At 32.3% G+C, this 20,554-nt stretch overlaps 1 protein-coding gene across 1 annotated transcript in view; it reads right to left on the bottom strand.

The window, feature by feature from the left end:
• The window catches only part of LOC101900801 (epithelial discoidin domain-containing receptor 1), a 228,587-nt gene extending 208,233 nt beyond the window's left edge, over positions 1-20,354 (bottom strand). Inside the window, exon 1 of the mRNA XM_059118344.1 lies at positions 20,254-20,354. Within this exon, the coding sequence (XP_058974327.1) occupies positions 20,254-20,336 (83 nt within the window). The 5' untranslated portion in view covers positions 20,337-20,354. The remainder of the gene's footprint in view (positions 1-20,253) is intronic.
• Between the last annotated feature and the right edge of the window lie 200 nt (positions 20,355-20,554).

The following is a 20,554-nucleotide window of genomic DNA, read 5'->3' as shown; positions in this document are numbered from 1 at the left end:
GATTTTTTAAAGAATATTTTTCAAGCATTAACCGAGGCGTGGATTTTTTAAAGAATATTTTTTTTAAGCATTATCCGAGGCGTGGACTGTTTAAAGAATATTTTTTCAAGCATTAACCGAGGCGTGGATTTTTTGAAGAATATTTTTTTCAAGCATTAACGAGGCGTGGACTGTTTAAAGAATATTTTTTCAAGCATCAACCGAGGCGTGGATTTTTTAAAGAATATTTTTTTTCAAGCATCAGCCGAGGCGTGGATTTTTTAAAGAATATTTTTTCAAGCATTCTCCGAGGCGTGGATTTTTTAAAGAATATTTTTTCAAGCATCAACCGAGGCGCGGATTTTTAAAGAATATTTTTTCAAACATCAACCGAGGCGTGGATTTTTTAAAAATATTTTTTCAAGCATTCTCCGAGGCGTGGATTTTTTAAAGAATATTTTTTCAAGCATTCTCCGAAGCGTGGATTTTTTAAAGAATATTTTTTCAAGCATCACCCGAGGCGCGGATTTTTTAAAGAATATTTTTTCAAACATCAACCGAGGCGTGGATTTTTTAAAAAATATTTTTTCAAGCATTCTCCGAGGCGTGGATTTTTTAAAGAATATTTTTTCAAGCATTCTCCGAGGCGTGGATTTTTTAAAGAATATTTTTTCAAGCATTCTCCGAGGCGTGGATTTTTTAAAGAATATTTTTTCAAGCACTCTCCGAGGCGTGGATTTTTTAAAGAATATTTTTTCAAGCATTCTCCGAGGCGTGGATTTTTTAAAGAATATTTTTTCAAGCATTCTCGAGGCGTGGATTTTTTAAAGAATATTTTTTCAAGCATTCTCCGAGGCGTGGATTTTTTAAAGAATATTTTTCAAGCATTCTCCGAGGCGTGGATTTTTTAAAGAATATTTTTTCAAGCATTCTCCGAGGCGTGGATTTTTTAAAGAATATTTTTTTCAAGCATTCTCCGAGGCGTGGATTTTTTTAAAGAATATTTTTTCAAGCATTCTCCGAGGCGTGGATTTTTTAAAGAATATTTTTTCAAGCATTCTCCGAGGCGTGGATTTTTTAAGAATATTTTTTCAAGCATTCTCCGAGGCGTGGATTTTTTAAAGAATATTTTTTCAAGCATTCTCCGAGGCGTGGATTTTTTAAAGAATATTTTTTCAGCATTCTCCGAGGCGTGGATTTTTTAAAGAATATTTTTTCAAGCATTCTCCGAGGCGTGGATTTTTTAAAGAATATTTTTTCAAGCATTCTCCGAGGCGTGGATTTTTTAAAGAATATTTTTTCAAGCATTCTCCGAGGCGTGGATTTTTTTAAAGAATATTTTTTCAAGCATTCTCCGAGGCGTGGATTTTTTAAGAATATTTTTTCAAGCATTCTCCGAGGCGTGGATTTTTTAAAGAATAATTTTTTCAAGCATTCTCCGAGGCGTGGATTTTTTAAAGAATATTTTTTCAAGCATTCTCCGAGGCGTGGATTTTTTAAAGAATATTTTTTCAAGCATTCTCCGAGGCGTGGATTTTTTAAAGAATATTTTTTTCAAGCATTCTCCGAGGCGTGGATTTTTTAAAGAATATTTTTTCAAGCATTCTCCGAGGCGTGGATTTTTTAAAGAATATTTTTTCAAGCATTCTCCGAGGCGTGGATTTTTTAAAGAATATTTTTTCAAGCATTCTCCGAGGCGTGGATTTTTTAAAGAATATTTTTTCAAGCATTCTCCGAGGCGTGGATTTTTTAAAGAATATTTTTTCAAGCATTCTCCGAGGCGTGGATTTTTTAAAGAATATTTTTTCAAGCATTCTCCGAGGGCGTGGATTTTTTAAAGAATATTTTTTTCAAGCATTCTCCGAGGCGTGGATTTTTTAAAGAATATTTTTTCAAGCATTAACCGAGGCGTGGATTTTTTAAAGAATATTTTTTCAAGCATTAACCGAGGCGTGGATTTTTTAAAGAATATTTTTCAAGCATTCTCCGAGGCGTGGATTTTTTAAAGAATATTTTTTCAAGCATTCTCCGAGGCGTGGATTTTTTAAAGAATATTTTTTCAAGCATTCTCCGAGGCGTGGATTTTTTAAAGAATATTTTTTCAAGCATTAACCGAGGCGTGGATTTTTTAAAGAATATTTTTTCAAGCATTAACCGAGGCGTGGATTTTTTAAAGAATATTTTTTCAAGCATTAACCGAGGCGTGGATTTTTTAAAGAATATTTTTTCAAGCATTAACCGAGGCGTGGATTTTTTAAAGAATATTTTTTCAAGCATTAACCGAGGCGTGGATTTTTTAAAGAATATTTTTTTAAGCATTAACCGAGGCGTGGATTTTTTGAAGAATATTTTTTCAAGCATTAACCGAGGCGTGGATTTTTTAAAGAATATTTTTTCAAGCATCAACCGAGGCGTGGATTTTTTAAAGAATATTTTTTCAAGCATCAACCGAGGCGTGGATTTTTTAAAGAATATTTTTTCAAGCATCAGCCGAGGCGTGGATTTTTTAAAGAATATTTTTTCAAGCATTCTCCGAGGCGTGGATTTTTTAAAGAATATTTTTTCAAGCATCAACCGAGGCGCGGATTTTTTAAAGAATATTTTTTCAAACATCAACCGAGGCGTGGATTTTTTTAAAAATATTTTTTCAAGCATTAACCGAGGCGTGGATTTTTTAAAGAATATTTTTTCAAACATCAACCGAGGCGTGGATTTTTTTAAAAATATTTTTTCAAGCATTAACCGAGGCGTGGATTTTTTTAAAAATATTTTTTCAAGCATTAACCGAGGCGTGGATTTTTTAAAGAATATTTTTTCAAGCATTCTCCGAGGCGTGGATTTTTTAAAGAATATTTTTTCAAGCATTCTCCGAGGCGTGGATTTTTTAAAGAATATTTTTTCAAGCATTCTCCGAGGCGTGGATTTTTTAAAGAATATTTTTTCAAGCATTCTCCGAGGCGTGGATTTTTTAAAGAATATTTTTTCAAGCATTCTCCGAGGCGTGGATTTTTTAAGAATATTTTTCAAGCATTCTCCGAGGCGTGGATTTTTTAAAGAATATTTTTTCAAGCATTCTCCGAGGCGTGGATTTTTTAAGAATATTTTTTCAAGCATTCTCCGAGGCGTGGACTTTTTTAACAGAATATTTTTTCAAGCATTCTCCGAGGCGTGGATTTTTTTAAAGAATATTTTTTCAAGCATTCTCGAGGCGTGGATTTTTTAAAGAATATTTTTTCAAGCATTTCTCCGAGGCGTGGATTTTTTTAAAGAATATTTTTTCAAGCATTCTCCGAAGCGGTGGATTTTTTTTAAAGAATATTTTTTCAAGCATCTCCGAGGCGTGGATTTTTTAAAGAATATTTTTTCAAGCATTCTCCGAGGCGTGGATTTTTAAAGAATATTTTTTCAAGCATCTCCGAGGCGGGATTTTTTAAAGAATATTTTTTTCACGCATTCTCCGAGGCGTGGATTTTTTTAAAGACTATTTTTTCAAGCATTCCCCGAGGCGTGGATTTTTTAAAGAATATTTTTTCAAGCATTCTCCGAGGCGTGGATTTTTTAAAGAATATTTTTTCAGCATTCTCCGAGGCGTGGATTTTTTAAAGAATATTTTTTTCAAGCATTCTCCGAGGCGTGATTTTTAAGATATTTTTTCAAGCATTCTCCGAGGCGTGATTTTTAAGAATATTTTTTCAAGCATCGGTAAAGACGGGATTTTTTTAAAGAATATTTTTCAAGCATCGGTAAAAGGCGTGGATTTTTTAAAGAATATTTTTCAAGCCTCGGTAAAAGACGTGGATTTTTTAAAGAATATTTTTTCAAGCATCGGTAAAAGGCGTGGATTTTTTAAAGAATATTTTTTCAAGCATCGGTAAAAGACGTGGATTTTTTAAAGAATTATTTTTCAAGCATCGGTAAAAGGCGTGGATTTTTAAAGAATATTTTCCAAAGGCTTTAAAAGGCGTGGATTTTTTAAAGAATATTTTTCCAAGCATCGGTAAAGGCGTGGATGTTTAAAGAATATTTTTTCAAGCATCAGTAAAAGGCGTGGATTTTTAAAGAATATTTTTTCAAGCATCGGTAAAAGGCGTGGATTTTTTAAAGAATATTTTTTCAAGCATTAACCGAGGCGTGGATTTTTTAAAGAATATTTTTTCAAGCATCGGTAAAAGGCGTGGATTTTTTAAAGAATATTTTTTCAAGCATCGGTAAAAGGCGTGGATTTTTTAAAGAATATTTTTTCAAGCATTAACCGAGGCGTGGATTTTTTAAAGAATATTTTTTCAAGCATCGGTAAAAGGCGTGGATTTTTTAAAGAATATTTTTTCAAGCATCGGTAAAAGGCGTGGATTTTTTAAAGAATATTTTTTCAAGCATCGGTAAAAGGCGTGGATTTTTTAAAGAATATTTTTTTCAAGCATCGGTAAAAGGCGTGGATTTTTTAAAGAATATTTTTTCAAGCATCGGTAAAAGGCGTGGATTTTTAAAGATAATTTTTCCAAAGGCTTTAAAGGCGTGGATTTTTTAAAGAATATTTTTCCAAAGTCTTTAAAAGGCGTGGATTTTTTAAAGAATATTTTTTTCAAGCATCGGTAAAAGGCGTGGATTTTTTAAAGATAATTTTTCCAAAGGCTTTAAAAGGCGGTGGATTTTTTAAAGAATATTTTTCTAAAGTCTTTAAAAGGCGTGGATTTTTTAAAGAATAGTTTTTCAAGCATCGGTAAAAGACGTGGATTTTTTAAAGAATATTTTTTCAAGCATCGGTAAAAGGCGTGGATTTTTTAAAGAATATTTTTCCAAAGGCTTTAAAAGGCGTGGATTTTTTAAAGAATATTTTTCCAAGCATCGGTAAAAGGCGTGGATGTTTCAAAGAATATTTTTTCAAGCATCAGTAAAAGGCGTGGATCTTTTAAAGAATATTTTTTCAAGCATCGGTAAAAGGCGTGGATTTTTTAAAGAATATTTTTCAAGCATCGGTAAAAGGCGTGGATTTTTTAAAGAATATTTTTTCAAGCATCGGTAAAAGGCGTGGATTTTTTAAAGAATATTTTTTCAAGCATCGGTAAAAGGCGTGGATTTTTTAAAGAATATTTTTTTCAAGCATCGGTAAAAGGCGTGGATTTTTTAAAGATAATTTTTCCAAAGGCTTTAAAAGGCGTGGATTTTTTAAAGAATATTTTTCCAAAGTCTTTAAAAGGCGTGGATTTTTTAAAGAATAGTTTTTCAAGCATCGGTAAAAGGCGTGGATTTTTTAAAGAATATTTTTTCAAGCATCGGTAAAAGGCGTGGATGTTTTAAAGAATATTTTTTCAAGCATCAGTAAAAGGCGTGGATTTTTTAAAGAATATTTTTCAAGCATCGGTAAAAGGCGTGGATTTCTTAAAGAATACTTTTTCAAGCATCGGTAAAAGGCGTGGATTTCTTAAAGAATACTTTTTCAAGCATCGGTAAAAGGCGTGGATGTTTTAAAAAATATTTTTTCAAGCATCAGTAAAAGGCGTGGATTTTTTAAAGAATATTTTTTCAAGCATCGGTAAAAGGCGTGGATTTTTTAAAGAATATTTTTTCAAGCATCGGTAAAAGGCGTGGATTTTTTAAAGAATATTTTTTCAAGCATCGGTAAAAGGCGTGGATTTTTTAAAGAATATTTTTCCAAAGGCTTTAAAAGGCGTGGATTTTTTAAAGAATATTTTTCCAAAGTCTTTAAAAGGCGTGGATTTTTTAAAGAATATTTTTTCAAGCATCGGTAAAAGGCGTGGATTTTTTAAAGAATATTTTTTCAAGCATCGGTAAAAGGCGTGGATGTTTTAAAGAATATTTTTTCAAGCATCGGTAAAAGGCGTGGATTTTTTAAAGAATATTTTTTCAAGCATCGGAAAAAGGCGTGGATTTTTTAAAGAATATTTTTTCAAGCATCGGTAAAAGGCGTGGATTTTTTAAAGAATATTTTTCCAAAGGCTTTAAAAGGCGTGGATTTTTTAAAGAATATTTTTCCAAAGTCTTTAAAAGGCGTGGATTTTTTAAAGAATATTTTTTCAAGCATCGGTAAAAGGCGTGGATTTTTTAAAGAATATTTTTTCAAGCATCGGTAAAAGGCGTGGATGTTTTAAAGAATATTTTTTCAAGCATCGGTAAAAGGCGTGGATTTTTTAAAGAATATTTTTTCAAGCATCGGAAAAAGGCGTGGATTTTTTAAAGAATATTTTTTCAAGCATCGGTAAAAGGCGTGGATTTTTTAAAGAATATTTTTTCAAGCATCGGTAAAAGGCGTGGATTTTTTAAAGAATATTTTTCCAAAGGCTTTAAAAGGCGTGGATTTTTTAAAGAATATTTTTCCAAAGTCTTTAAAAGGCGTGGATGTTTTAAAGAATATTTTTTCAAGCATCAGTAAAAGGCGTGGATTTTTTAAAGAATATTTTTCAAGCATCGGTAAAAGGCGTGGATTTCTTAAAGAATATTTTTTCAAGCATCGGTAAAAGGCGTGGATGTTTTAAAGAATATTTTTTCAAGCATCAGTAAAAGGCGTGGATTTTTTAAATAATATTTTTCAAGCATCGGTAAAAGGCGTGAATTTCTTAAAGAATATTTTTTCAAGCATCGGTAAAAGGCGTGGATGTTTTAAAGAATATTTTTTCAAGCATCAGTAAAAGGCGTGGATTTTTTAAAGAATATTTTTTCAAGCATCGGTAAAAGGCGTGGATTTTTTAAAGAATATTTTTTCAAGCATCGGTAAAAGGCGTGGATTTTTTAAAGAATATTTTTCAAGCATCGGTAAAAGGCGTGGATTTCTTAAAGAATATTTTTTCAAGCATCGGTAAAAGGCGTGGATGTTTTAAAGAATATTTTTTCAAGCATCAGTAAAAGGCGTGGATTTTTTAAAGAATATTTTTTCAAGCATCAGTAAAAGGCGTGGATTTTTTAAAGAATATTTTTTCAAGCATCGGTAAAAGGCGTGGATTTTTTAAAGAATATTTTTTCAAGCATCGGTAAAAGGCGTGGATGTTTTAAAGAATATTTTTTCAAGCATCAGTAAAAGGCGTGGATTTTTTAAAGAATATTTTTTCAAGCATCGGTAAAAGGCGTGGATGTTTTAAAGAATATTTTTTCAAGCATCAGTAAAAGGCGTGGATTTTTTAAAGAATATTTTTCAAGCATCGGTAAAAGGCGTGGATTTCTTAAAGAATATTTTTTCAAGCATCGGTAAAAGGCGTGGATGTTTTAAAGAATATTTTTTCAAGCATCAGTAAAAGGCGTGGATTTTTTAAAGAATATTTTTTCAAGCATCGGTAAAAGGCGTGGATTTTTTAAAGAATATTTTTTCAAGCATCGGTAAAAGGCGTGGATTTTTTAAAGAATATTTTTTCAAGCATTCTCCGAGGCGTGGATTTTTTAAAGAATATTTTTTCAAGCATCGGTAAAAGGCGTGGATTTTTTAAAGAATATTTTTTCAAGCATTCTCCGAGGCGTGGATTTTTTAAAGAATATTTTTTCAAGCATTCTCCGAGGCGTGGATTTTTAAAGAATATTTTTTCAAGCATCGGTAAAAGGCGTGGATTTTTTAAAGAATATTTTTTCAAGCATTCTCCGAGGCGTGGATTTTTTAAAGAATATTTTTTCAAGCATCGGTAAAAGGCGTGGATTTTTTAAAGAATATTTTTTTCAAGCATCGGTAAAAGGCGTGGATTTTTTAAAGAATATTTTTTCAAGCATCGGTAAAAGGCGTGGATTTTTTTAGAATATTTTTTTCAAGCATCGGTAAAAGGCGTGGATTTTTTAAAGAATACTTTTTTCAAGCATCGGTAAAAGGCGTGGATTTTTTAAAGAATATTTTTTTCAAGCACCGGTGAAAGGCGTGGATTTTTTAAAGAATATTTTTCCAAAGTCTTTAAAAGGCGTGGATTTTTTAAAGAAAATTTTTCAAAAGTATCGGTAAAAGGCGTGGATTTTTTAAAGAAAATTTTTCAAAAGTATCGGTAAAAGGCGTGGATTTTTTAAAGAATATTTTTCCAAAGTCTTTAAAAGGCGTGGATTTTTTAAAGAAAATTTTTCAAAAGTATCGGTAAAAGGCGTGGATTTTTTAAAGAAAATTTTTCAAAAGTATCGGTAAAAGGCGTGGATTTTTTAAAGAATATTTTTCCAAAGTCTTTAAAAGGCGTGGATTTTTTAAAGAAAATTTTTCAAAATTATCGGTAAAAGGCGTGGATTTTTTAAAGAATATTTTTCCAAAGTCTTTAAAAGGCGTGGATTTTTTAAAGAATATTTTTCCAAAGTCTTTAAAAGGCGTGGATTTTTTAAAGAATATTTTTCCAAAGTCTTTGAAAGGCGTGGATTTTTTAAAGAATATTTTTCCAAAGTCTTTAAAAAGCGTTGATTTTTTTAAAGAATATTTTTCCAAAGTCTTTAAAAGGCGTGAATTTTTTAAAGAATATTTTTCTAAAGTCTTTAAAAGGCGTGGATTTTTTAAAGAATATTTTTCCAAAGTCTTTAAAAGGCGTGGATTTTTTAGAGGATATTTTTTCAAGGAAAAACATTTCTTTCCATTTCCATCTGCCCCTCATTTTCCTATTATCCTTTCCCAGCTCCTTCTTCCGTCTAATGGCAATTCCATGTTCGATTAAGACAAATTAAATCATGCACTAAAAACTATGTGGTCCTGCCAAACAACAATCGATGTAGAAGAATACATTTAAAGGTTTGACTTGGCTGCGACGGGTGTGAGTGTGTGTGTGTTGGTGATTTTTTGCCCGGCGTATAACTTGAATATTTGGTTTGGAGGTCGCTCAGTGTTAGAACCGATTTTCTATGTATGTGTGTGTGAGCCGTAAGTCTAGTGGAATCACTTGGAATTGAAAGGTAGTCATTGTTGGTGGCTGCCCCACCCCACCTCTGGCCTCCAGCATTGTTAGTTCAGGTTGTTGTTTTAAGGTTTTCATATATTCATCTAAAGGTATGTGCAGTAAAAATGGGATGGTGGCAAGGGGTGTGAAGAGGGGGATGGTGGGGCCCTGTGACAGATACTATTTTTGTGGTAGAAAGCACAGCTTGTTTAGACGTCAAGTGAATAAACATAGGAGTGGGAGAGGAGGGGTTCATTTGGAGGAAAGCATATAGTGATGCACACACACATACACCAATATTTACACACACATACACACACACCAAAGAACACAAAAAGTCAATGTGAAATAGACCAAATGTCAATGTCAATCCTAGCAATGCCACTTACATGAATACCAATACAAAATCATGCATACACACACACATGCACTCTCAAAATACTCCTTGTGCCAAAGGGCAATTGGGTGAGGGGGAAGAGGTCTCACCATCGACACACACACACATACGTACAATCACATGTCTCGCAAACAATTACTGACAGCTCGTCTATTGCTGTTGAACAAATTCATTGATTTCCAGATTGCATTTTAAATATGTATGTTCGGATGTGTGAGCGGGCTAGGCTACATACATGTCCTGTGAATTCGTTTATATTTGCAATGAAATCTGTTTTGTTTTCGTTTTTGTTTTCGATTTTTTGCTTTCCATCCTCCATCGCTCCGTCCGTCCTTTACTCAATTTGCTCGGTTTTGTGTGATAGTGATTTCATTTTTGGCTTTTGACATTGTGAAAGACAGCTTGAAAGCCAAAGCTATGACCAAACACCGACCGAACTAGGCAGAGAAAAACAACAACAACAACAATTTGTACACCGACTGAAATTGATTTGGGCCAGCAGGGACATTAGACATGCAGACAGTTTCTAAGGCCATACTGTGGCTAGATTCATCAATGGGAAAGGTGGGGGAGGGGGGAGCCTTTAGAAAAGGTAAATGCCATGTCAAGTTTCTTGTGTCAACTTTTTTTTTTGGTTTTTGCCAAAATTCCTGAGGTCCTTTTAAGTTTTTGCCGTTGTTGTTGTTGTCCATTTTGTTGTTGCTGTTCTCGGCAAATAAACAATTTGCAAAATTTAAACAATTTCCTTTACGACGTCTAACTGCTGAAACACCTAAATGTATACCTTAATTTTACAAGCACCTAAAAGTATGTGACATTTTTTGTTTTTTTGTTTCTTTCTGATTTTGTTTTGAAATAATCAACAAAAAATCAGACCTTTAAAGAATTTTAAGGATCTGGCATAAATGGAAAAATAGAAAAACTGGAAAAATGACAGGTAAAACAAAATAATCAGACCTTACAAAAATTTTAAGGGTCTGGCATAAATGGGGAAATAGAAAAAGTGGGAAAAGGCAGTTGAAAAAAAATAATCAGACCATAGAAGAATTTTAAGGATCTGGCATAGATGGGAAAATAGGATCTGGCATAGATGGGAAAAGCAGTAAGTTCGTCCGGGCTGAACTTTGAATACCCTCCACCATTTGGAAGAAAATTTGGAAATTTTCAAAAAATTATATCCGTAAAAAATTCTGTTAAAATTTAAAAAAATACCGAATATAGCCGTTATATTGGTGTCTATACGACGTGGACCTACATGGGTATTGTCTGTCAGAGTTTGAAATCGGAAATTGGTTATAAGATATTTTTTGTGAGATGGTGTTGAGATATTAGGTTATGGAAATATTAGTATGAAAGCAACAGAAATCTTAAATTTAGATTGCGTGTCTTTTATGCAGTGTAGGATAGACGAACCAAAGAGTTTTTGGAAATTCCAACAATGGATTACAAAACTTCAGAAATTTTGGTACTGTGGCCATCCCTTCTATAAGAGGACCTTCGGGTCTTCTATGAGAAGACCTTCAGTTCTTCTATGAGAAGACCTTCAGTTCTTCTATGAGAACACCTTCGGTTCTTCTATGAGAAGACATAGGGGTCATATAAATATCGTATATAGGGAGGTAGTGTTATATCGGAGCTGTGCGAAGACCTGAACTAGCATAGACAATTTTCTGCCATAGGCAGTAGCATCCATTACGAACTTCAAATACGCGTTTCAAATAATTTCGGTACCTAAACTCGTCAAAATACCGAATATAGGGAGGTACTGGTATGTGGGGCCTATACGAAGACCTGGACCTGCATAGACAATTTTCTATCACAGGCCGTAGTACCCATTACGAGCTCTAAATAGATAATTTGAAACAATTCCAGTGAATAATGACGCTAAAATCATCAAAATACCGAATATCGGGAGGTACCGTTGTATGAGAGCTATACGAAGACGTGGACCTGCATAGACAATTTTATGTCTTAGGCTGAAGTATTCATTACGAACTTCAAATACCAAATTTCAAACAATTCCGGTGAAAAATGTCGCTAAAATCATCAAAATACCGAATATCGGGAAGTACCGTTATATGGGAGCTATACGAAGACGTGGACCTACATGGCCCATTTTCAATACCAAAAGTCCTGCAGTCCTCCATTTGAGTAAAATTTAATTAACATACTTCATTTCGTTCGGAAGCTAGAGTGATTTCCACAGACGAACCGACGAATAGACGGGCGGACATCGCTAAATCGTCATAGAATGTTATGCTGATCAAGAATATATGTACTTTGTGGGGTCTAAAATGTAGATTTCGAGGTGTTGCAAACGGAATGACAAACTTAATATTCCCTCCATACTATGGTGGATGGTAAAAAAATAATAAGACCTTAGAAGAATTTTAAGGATCTGGCATAAAGGGAAAAATAGAAAAACTGAAAACGGACAGGTATAACAAAATAAGTTTTTCGAATAAGGTTTCGAAAAGAGTTTGAGTGGATACACACCTTGGCACGTTGTAATGAAATAAGTAACAACTGAAGACACAGATCGTGGATAGAAACTATGAGGGAAAAATTGGCGAACTCAACGTAAGCAACAACTGGGTGTCTGAGCAAAACAATATCAACTTTAAACTTAAAAAAATATTTTTCAAAAAATTTTTTGAAGGTTCCCCGTTTCTGTTCAAGAAGAGGATAGAAAAAAATAAATGCTAAAAAAATCTACGATTTTCCAACTTCTGAAAATCTGCAATAAAGAAAGATTGTCTTCTTGAAATGGCCTAGAAAAATTACGAGTTTTATACCCTACACCATATAGTGGTAAGGGTGTTATGTCTTTGTGCATTTGTTTGTAACAGGGAGAAGGAAGCGAGATAGACCCATAGTTACTTTTGAGGATCAGCATAGAATCACTTTCTGAGTCGATTTATGCATGTCAGTCTGTCTGTCCATCCGTCTGTATATGTATTCTTGTGAAAAATGCAGGTCGCATTTCTTATCCGAATAAGATGAAAATTTGTCAAATAATATTTGCTTAGCCCAAGGACGATCTGTATTGAAATTAGTGAGAATCGGTTCAAATTTAGATATAAGCTCGCATATATACCTTCAACCGATTTTTGGTTAAATATGTCCATATGGCCAATATCAGTCCAAATGTCCTGCATTTTGGTACTTCTGACCGAATTGAGTCTAGAGAACCATTTGGAGAAAATAGCTATAGTTCCCATATAAATGTTTCAACTGAGTTGAGGTTTAAGACACCCACATTCGCAATATGCACCCCACAAGAAGGATATTTGGTACCAGATATCAGGTAGAGATCAGAAATACCTCTGCCAAGTTTGTTTTTCAAGATTGGATCAGATTTGGATACAGCTCATACATATTCAACCGATTTCGGGTAAATTGTGCACAAAATGGCCAATATAGGTCAAAAATTCCTAAATTTTGGTACATCTCTGGAACTAGGCTCCGATATATATTTTGTTAATATAATCCTTCTCGAAGGGATATTATGGATCCTATAGTAACGTTATTTGGTACAAAAGATAAAAATGCCCCCGTTAAATTTAGTGAAAATCGATTCAGAATTGGATATGCCTCCCATGTATAAGTCCCCTCTGAAACCAAACTGTAACTGCTCCAAAGCCAAATGTTGGTAGGTGGAGAGCTCTACTAAATATCCATAGGGGTGTAGGATATAATGTAGTCAGCCCAACCCGACTTTTGCCTTTTCCTTGTTTTTTTTTTTTTTTTTTTTCACCAAGAAGTATTGAACATCTTTATTTCGGCCAGATAACAAACCAAATACATTTTTATACGCTCAGCCTAGCCATATGGGTATACATTATTTAATATGGCCCTAGGTCTCTTTGGACCAAATTGATTTCAGGTCAATTGGAGTCGATCTAGCGATGTCCGTCCGCCTGTCATTCTGGTTGGTGCGCACAATTACTCTCGTAAGGAGTATCCGATTTGATTCAAACTTCGTACATCATAATATTATTATCAAACTTAAATTGATTTCAAATGGTCAAAATTTTCAGAGGAAAAAAATTAACTCATAGAGAGTAAATGAATCATCAGATTTTCATAAAACTTAATATCAGTACAAGTTCAGGTGCGAACATGGACAATATCGCCCAACTTCTCAATATCAATAATCGCAACGCTAGTGAAGCTTCAAATTAAGCATATCAAAATATTTCTACACAAAAAAATGGTGCTAATATGGAATATATTTTTGAAAATACTCTTTTAGGAAATAAATGTACATATTAAGGCTTCTGTAAAAGGACAAACTGGTAAAGGATCGTCGAATTTTTGTAGAATACACTGGTTAAGATATTCTTGCTCAAAATGCTGGATCCAATTAAAATATGACTATTTTGTAAAGTACCATCAGGATATAATCAGAATTTTTGAAAAAAAAAAAAAAAACGTTCAAATATCCTCAGATCAGGAAAAGATAATTATGAGGAAGAATCTTTCAATGGAATAGCAGACCAGGAAACGCGGGATTTTAAAAAATATGTTTTTCAAATATCAGGACCATCCAAGGCGTGCATTTTTTTAAAAAATATTTTTTCAATGACAATGCAAGGCATGGATTTGGCAAAAAAAAAAAATCCAAAGGCAACACAGGCGTGAATTTTTTAAAAAAATATTTTTTAAAGGAACATCCAAAGCATGGATTTAAAAAAAAAAATTTTAAAGGAACATCCAAAGCGTGGATTTAAAAAAAAAATTATTTGGACCATCCAAAGCGTGGATTTTTTAAAGAATATTTTTTCAATGACCATCCAAGGCGTGGATTTTTTAAAGAATATTTTTAACGACCATCCAAAGCGTAGAATTTTCAAAAAAAATATTTTTTCATGGACCATCCAAAGCGTGGATTTTTTAAAAAAATATTTTTTCTAGGACCATCCAACGCCTGGAGTTGTCAAAAAAATATTTTTTCAACGACCATCTAGGCCGTGGATTTTAAAAAATATATTTTTTCAACGACCATCCAGGCCGTGGATTTTTAACAAAAATATTTTTGCAAGCATTTTTTAAGGCTGGGATTTTTTAAAGAATATATTTTTAAGGACCATCCAAGGCGTAGATTTTTTTAAAAAAAATATTTTTTCAAGGACCACCCAAAGCGTGGATTTGATAAAAAAAAATGTTTCTAGGACCATCCAAAGCGTGGATTTTTCAAAAAAGTATTTTTTCTAGGACCATCCAAAATGTGTTTTTCTTTATAAAAAAATATGTTTTCTAGGACCACCCATGAATTTTTTAAATTTAATGTTTTTCTAGAACCATAAAAAATCGGGTTTATTAAATTTTTAAGGACTTTTTAACTGCTCCCTGCCCAAAAAATCAAAAACTTCTTTAAAGCATATTCAGTTTTTCAATTTTTTTTCCGTTTTTTTTTTTTTTTTTTTTTGAAAATAAAAATGATTCAAGGGAGAGTTGACAATTTTCTAAAGAACAATCAGGAGATTTTTAATATTAATTTTTAGAGAAACTCTGCCCTGAAAGAGCGTACTTTTAAGCTTGGTTTAAAAAAATAGGGAACTTCTCGAAACAAAATCGGGGATACTAACGACATATGATCATGAGTGGTTTTCGCTCATTGTTTTCCTGGTTTAAAATTTTATTCCCATAAAAAAAATTTTTCAAGAAATTCCTGCCAAGATATTTTTTGAGCAGTACATTTTTCCATGAGTCACAAAACAACAAAAGTGTATTAAAAGTGTATTCTATGTCTATATATTTTTGGAGGACCTTCTTCCACAATGTCCTGCTCTGAAATTCCTGATTCTGTAAAAATACAATTGTTTTAAGAATTTTTGGTGAATATTTGTTAATTAAGTTTAATAAAATATATTTATCTAATTTCCAATTTTTTCACAACTGAAAAAAATGTCTCGTGTGAGAGCTAGCTCTAATCTTAATTATTTATTCCTGTCACACAGATTTCACATTTATTTCTGTTTGTTGTGGAATTCTGTTTTTTTTTTTTGCACATATCAATCAAATTTTTGCTGGACCACATCCATTTACTTTCTCCCAGAGTTATTGGGTGTCCTTTTTGTGGTATTTTGGCATCGCCAAATGGACTTTCCATGTTAGCTGCCAGTTTCATTGTCATAACAATTATTAATAATGGTTCTCGCAATGTCCTCGCAGGACAACATTATGGAAAGGACAATTTTTGGCATTTTTAATATTTTTGCAATAAAAGGAAGAGAAAAATCAAAAAAGTAGTCGGTGTATTAAATTATCTGCAAAGAAAAGTTTCTAAAACTTAAAACATGAAATCATGTCCAAGTACCCTTATGACAAAAAAAAAAAAAAAAACATCCCAAGGTAAGTTAGTTGAGAGCTCGTCTTGGCATTTGTAAGTATAATAAGCTATGCTAGTTAAAGTTTCTTTTCTGCAAGAAATTCTCAAACTTAAGTATGTTTTAAGGCAAAATTACGCTTGACAGAAAATAAAGTGTGGTAGATGTTCGTTCGTTCGGCTTCCTTGACCTACTTGAAAAAAATATGAATCTTAAATAAATTTCCAAAGAAGGAAAAATTTTTAAAGTGCCGCATTGAAAACCCAAAATCCTCCTCCCAACTAAAGTACCCAAAGAATGCTTAGGGGCCAACTTCGACGTTATGCCTGGCAATAAAATTAGCCTAAAGCTTTTTCGGATACTTTATCATTTTTATTAGTCTTAAATCCCATAATATTGTTTATGTTCTACGTCGCCACTCTGTCCCTCTCTTTTGCTAACTTGCCTTGTGGGTATCCATGGCAGCAAAAAATGCAAAGCTTACCAAAAAAATCGTAACTTAACGCAAATACACATTGCGTTGTCAGCACGTCGAGCCGAAACCATGGCAAAACAGCCACCAAAAAAAACCTGAAATATATTCGCAGGCCATGAAGGTCAAGTGCTTGCCTGCTTTCCGACTAAGAGATTTTTAAGATTTCTGCCCTGTTTCGTATTTTTATTGGCCTCAACCAAGAAAACGCATAATTTCAGAGTTGAGTAAATCTTCTGCTTGAATGCCAATAAAAATCTATTGCCATAAATTTATATATTATAGATTATTTTTCTCTTTTTGGCGAAGGTTGTTACAGTTGTGAAGCAAACGTAAATATTTATGGCCGTTGTAATGGATGTTTCACAAAAGTGAAGCATACTTTTAGGCTAATGTTCAAATTAAGGTTAATTGTATAATTCAGGGCTGGTTGGTTGGTTGATTGCTTGGCAACCTGGCAAATTCAAGTACAATTCTTATCTGGGCAAATTATTCTTAATACATTCTTATGAATACGACCTTGGAGCAAATAGGAAAATAAATATATTTACTTAAGGATGAGGAGAAGGATTTTCCAAGAACATGGATTTTTTAAAGAATATTTTTTCGAGCATAAACCGAGGCGTGGATTTTTAAAAAAATATATATTTTCAAGCATCAACCGAGGCGTGGATTTTTTAAAAAATATTTTTTCAAGCATCAACCGAGGCGTGGATTTTTTAAAAAATATTTTTTCAATTATCAACCGAGGCGTGGATATTTTTTAAAAAAAAATCAAGAACCAACCGAGGCGTGGATATTTTTTAAAAAAAAATCAAGAACCAACCGAGGCGTGGATATTTTTTAAAAAATATTTTTTCAAGCATCAACCGAGGCGTGGATTTTTTAAAAAATATTTTTTCAATTATCAACCGAGGCGTGGATATTTTTAAAAAATATTTTTTCAAGAATCAACGGAGGCGGGGATTTTTTAAAAAATATTTTTTCAAGAATCAACAGAGGCGGGGATTTTTTAAAAAATATTTTTTCAAGCATCAGCCGAGGCGTGGATTTTTTAAAAAAGTTTTTTCAAGCATCAACCGAGGCGTGGATTTTTAAAAAATATTTTTTCAAGCATCAACCGAGGCGTGGATTTTTAAAAAAATATTTTTTCATGCATCAAACGAGGCGTGGTTTTTTTTAAAAATATTTTTTCTAGCATCAACCGAGGCGTGTATTTTTTAAAGAATATTTTTTTAAGCATCAACCAAGGCGCGGATTTTTTAAAGAATATTTTTTAAAGGACCAATCAAACGTGGATTTTTTAAAGAATATTTTTTCAAGCATCAACCAAGGCGTGGATTTTTTAAAGAATATTTTTTCAAGCATCAACCAAGGCGTGGATTAAATAAACGTGGATTTTTTAAAGAATATTTTTTCAAGGACCAAATTAACGTGGATTTTTTAAAGAATATTTTTTCAAGGACCAAATAAACGTGGATTTTTTAAAGAATATTTTTTCAAGGACCAAATAAACGTGGATTTTTTAAAGAATATTTTTTCAAGGACCAAATAAACGTGGATTTTTTAAAGAATATTTTTTCAAGGACCAAATAAACGTGGATTTTTTAAAGAATATTTTTCAAGGACCAAATAAACGTGGATTTTTTAAATAATATTTTTTCAAGGACCAAATAAACGTGGATTTTTTAAATAATATTTTTTCAAGGACCAAATAAACGTGGATTTTTTAAAGAATATTTTTTCAAGGACCAAATAAACGTGGATTTTTTAAAGAATATTTTTTCAAGGACCAAATAAACGTGGATTTTTTAAAGAATATTTTTTCAAGGACCAAATAAACGTGGATTTTTTAAAGAATATTTTTTCAAGGACCAAATAAACGTGGATTTTTTAAAGAATATTTTTTCAAGGACCAAATAAACGTGGATTTTTTAAAGAATATTTTTTCAAGGACCAAATAAACGTGGATTTTTTAAAGAATATTTTTTCAAGGACCAAATAAACGTGGATTTTTTAAAGAATATTTTTTCAAGGACCAAATAAACGTGGATTTTTTAAAGAATATTTTTTCAAGGACCAAATAAACGTGGATTTTTTAAAGAATATTTTTTCAAGGACCAAATAAACGTGGATTTTTTAAAGAATATTTTTTCAAGGACCAAATAAACGTGGATTTTTTAAAGAATATTTTTTCAAGGACCAAATAAACGTGGATTTTTTAAAGAATATTTTTTCAAGGACCAAATAAACGTGGATTTTTTAAAGAATATTTTTTCAAGGACCAAATAAACGTGGATTTTTTAAAGAATATTTTTTCAAGGACCAAATAAACGTGGATTTTTTAAAGAATATTTTTTCAAGGACCAAATAAACGTGGATTTTTTAAAGAATATTTTTTCAAGGACCAAATAAACGTGGATTTTTTAAAGAATATTTTTTCAAGGACCAAATAAACGTGGATTTTTAAAGAATATTTTTTCAAGGACCAAATAAACGTGGATTTTTTAAAGAATATTTTTTCAAGGACCAAATAAACGTGGATTTTTTAAAGAATATTTTTCAAGGACCAAATAAACGTGGATTTGTTATGGAATATTTTTTCAAGGACCAAATAAACGTGGATTTTTTAAAAAATATTTTTTCAAGGACCAAATAAACGTGGATTTTTTAAAAAATATTTTTTCGAGGACCAAATAAACGTGGATTTTTTAAAAAATATTTTTTCGAGGACCAAATAAACGTGGATTTTTTAAAAAATATTTTTTCAAGGACCAAATAAACGTGGATTTTTTTAAAAAAATATTTTTTCAAGGACCAAATAAACGTGGATTTTTTTTAAAAAAAAATTTTCAAGGGCCATCAGACCAACGTGGATTTTTTAAAGAATATTTTTCCAAGGACCTTCAGACCAAGAAACGTGGATTTTTTAAAGAATATTTTTCCAAGGACCTTCAGTCCAAGAAACGTGGATTTTTGAAAGAATATTTTTCCAAGGACCTTCAGTCCAAGAAACGTGGATTTTTGAAAGAATATTTTTCCAAGGACCTTCAGTCCAAGAAACGTGGATTTTTGAAAGAATATTTTTCAGGGATTAAATAAACGTGGATTTTTTAAAAATAATTTTTTCAAGGATTAAATAAGCGTGGATTTTTTAAAAAATATTTTTCCAAGGACCTTCAGACCAAGAAACGTGGATTTTTTAAAGAATATTTTTCAAAGGACCTTCAGACCAAGAATTGGGGATTTTTTAAAGAATATTTTTCAAAGGATCTTCAGACCAAGAAATGTGGATTTTTTAAAGAATAATTTTCCAAGGGCCTTCAGACCAAGAAACGTGGATTTTTTAAAGAATATTTTTCAAAGGACCTTCAGACCAAGAAATGGGGATTTTTTAAAGAATATTTTTCAAAGGATCTTCAGACCAAGAAATGTGGATTTTTTAAAGAATATTTTTCCAAGGACCTTCAGACCAAGAAACGTGGATTTTTTAAAGAATATTTTTCCAAGGACCTTCAGACCAAGAAACGTGGATTTTTTAAAGAATATTTTTCCAAGGACCTTCAAGGACATGGAAAACCCCATCAAATAATTCATAATAATTTAAAATGATAAATAATTTCAACTGTCACATTTGGTTAATGGGTGTTGGCTTTGCCGGATTATGAGTATCTCCGTCGTTCACATTAACAACATTCAGTTGTGTGCAGGCTCAAAAGCATCAGAAAAACCTGGCCTCGTCCTTTTATTCTTGAGCACAGAAAATGATATATATCAAACGGATTTTTGATCGTTTGTGTGTGGATGTAGTGGTAAATGTATCTCCTTTATGATATTTTTTTGTGATGTTAATGAGGATGTTGAATGTTTTTTTCAGATTTTTCTTTTTTTTTTCTAAAGAGCCACAAGTAAAATGAGAGTCATAGTCCTTTAAATGACAAATGAAAACAGCAAAACGAAACTCTTCAACCTTCACATTTTGCATTCAGAATTACATTCCCCATTCTGTCATTATGTCCTTGTTATGTTGTTTCGCAACCTGTTTTTTTTTTCAAATTGTTGCAGAAGTTGTATTTATTTAACTAAGTACAATGCCGGGTAGATTCATGTTGTGTGTATTCTTTGCTCTGGACTTCACTTCCACCCGGCCAACCACCCGGTTGATGGAATTTTTATGCAACTTCACTCACACAGACATATATACATATTTGATGGTGTACTCTTGTCTAAACTTACCTGGCATGTTGTGGTCCCACATTGCCCATATCATGGGCTGTGCTGGCGCTTATTTGAAAATCTGCTATGGCTCCAGATTCCATACCCAAAGGATGTTTACATTGGGCTGCGTGTGTGTGCATTTCACAAGGACGAGCAGGACGACGTACATAGACGAGAGGGGGAGAGAGAGAGAAAAAAAAGAGAAAACAAACAGATACTGGTTACATTTGAAGTCAAAAAGCAATGTATAGAGGGAAATGCGTTAATATTCTCACAGAATGTACGGAAACAAAGGAAAGAGTTCTAAAAAATGTACTAC

This window comes from Musca domestica, unplaced genomic scaffold (assembly GCF_030504385.1).
Source record: "Musca domestica strain aabys unplaced genomic scaffold, Musca_domestica.polishedcontigs.V.1.1 121, whole genome shotgun sequence".
Taxonomy (NCBI): domain Eukaryota; kingdom Metazoa; phylum Arthropoda; class Insecta; order Diptera; family Muscidae; genus Musca; species Musca domestica.
This window is presented reverse-complemented; position numbering and strand designations above follow the sequence as displayed.